The sequence below is a fragment of the Buceros rhinoceros genome, unplaced genomic scaffold (genome assembly GCF_000710305.1).
Source record: "Buceros rhinoceros silvestris isolate BGI_N320 unplaced genomic scaffold, ASM71030v1 scaffold43630, whole genome shotgun sequence".
In the NCBI taxonomy this organism is placed as follows: Eukaryota; Metazoa; Chordata; class Aves; order Bucerotiformes; family Bucerotidae; genus Buceros; species Buceros rhinoceros.
In genome coordinates this window covers 4,249-5,503 of record NW_010392165.1, presented here as the reverse complement: position 1 = coordinate 5,503, position 1,255 = coordinate 4,249, and the positions used below count along the sequence as shown (strand labels likewise).

The following is a 1,255-nucleotide window of genomic DNA, read 5'->3' as shown; positions in this document are numbered from 1 at the left end:
CTGCAAACACACAAACCCTGAGTGCTCCAGAGCGTGGGGTTTGCTCCCAGCCCGCCGCCTCCTGCACTGATGTCCCTCCTTTCTCTGCAGGGCTCGAGGGTGACAAGAAGTCCATCATGTAAGTGCTGAGCTCCCCCTGGCCTAGAGCTTCCTGGGGCTCCTGGCCCCACAACCGGGCTGTGCTGGGGCACATCCTCAGCTGAGGTGATGTGAGTCCCAGCTGTCAGCCCCACGTGCCTGCCCCAGGAAGATCTTCCCTGAGTTGTTTACTCAGGAGAGATGGGGGTGACAGACCAAGAGGGAGAGTCCCCTCCTGGCTTTTCCCAAAGAAGAGATGGCACTGGAGCTATGGCCCCAGCTGGCCCTTTCTGGAAGGAATTGGGATGCCCATGGCAGGGCTGGGGAGGCCAGGGGAAAAAGCGACGCTACTGCACTAAGGTGGCCTCTCCTGCCCTTTATCATTGCAGAAAATTTGAATTTAACCCCAAAGATGGGATTGACAACCCTGCCTTGTCGCTGACTGAGGACACGGGTAAATACCCTTCTCTCCCCAGGGCACCCCTGAGTCGGTGCAGGGTTCTGGCAGCTGGACATCTCTGGGGTCCTGGGCTCTCTCACACAGGGAAGCTGTGGGATGATGAATGTGCAAGAGTGTGGGGATGGGGAGCCCCCAGTCCAGAATGGAGCAGAGCATCATGTTAAGATCCCCACAGGGCCCCGCTCACAGGCTGTGCCCCCAAACAGGTGGTGAGGGCACGGGGGAGCCCCGCTTCTACCTCCTGAGCAAGGGCAGCATGGAGACCTTTGGCTTCTGCCTCCATGAGGAGCTGGACTGCCAGGGCCACATCATCCGGCAGGTCGAGCTGGGGGGGCTGGCCCAGCGCAGGGGGCTGCAGGACGGGGACCGGCTTCTCCAGGTCAATGGCCAATTTGTGGACAACATGGACCACGACAGGGTAAGCTGGGGGCACCCCACAGCTGGGGAAATGCCAGATCCTCCCCAGCCAGGGACACAGGAGGTGCTGAACCCCTCTGTCCCTTGGAACTCTGACCCCACAGGATGTGTTTGGAGGGGTGACCTGTCCAGGGTTCACAGCCTGGGTCCTTTCAGGTAGTGCAGAAAATCAAGGCCAGCGGGAACCAGGTCCTCCTGGCAGTGCTGGACGGTGACTCCTATGAAGCCGCCAAAGCGCTGGGCAGAGCCCTGTCCCAGCTGCTGCCGGCTGCCATCCGCCCGCGCCTCTGCCACGTCACA

At 61.0% G+C, this 1,255-nt stretch overlaps 1 protein-coding gene across 1 annotated transcript in view; it reads left to right on the top strand.

Annotated features, from left to right (window-relative positions):
* The window catches only part of LOC104500342 (Na(+)/H(+) exchange regulatory cofactor NHE-RF4-like), a gene marked incomplete at its 3' end in the record, with an annotated part of 5,761 nt that overhangs the window by 693 nt on the left and 3,813 nt on the right, over window positions 1–1,255 (top strand). Inside the window, exons 2-5 of the mRNA XM_010143977.1 lie at window positions 91–118; window positions 468–532; window positions 745–956; window positions 1,112–1,249. Coding sequence (XP_010142279.1) covers window positions 91–118; window positions 468–532; window positions 745–956; window positions 1,112–1,249 — 443 coding nt within the window. The remainder of the gene's footprint in view (window positions 1–90; window positions 119–467; window positions 533–744; window positions 957–1,111; window positions 1,250–1,255) is intronic.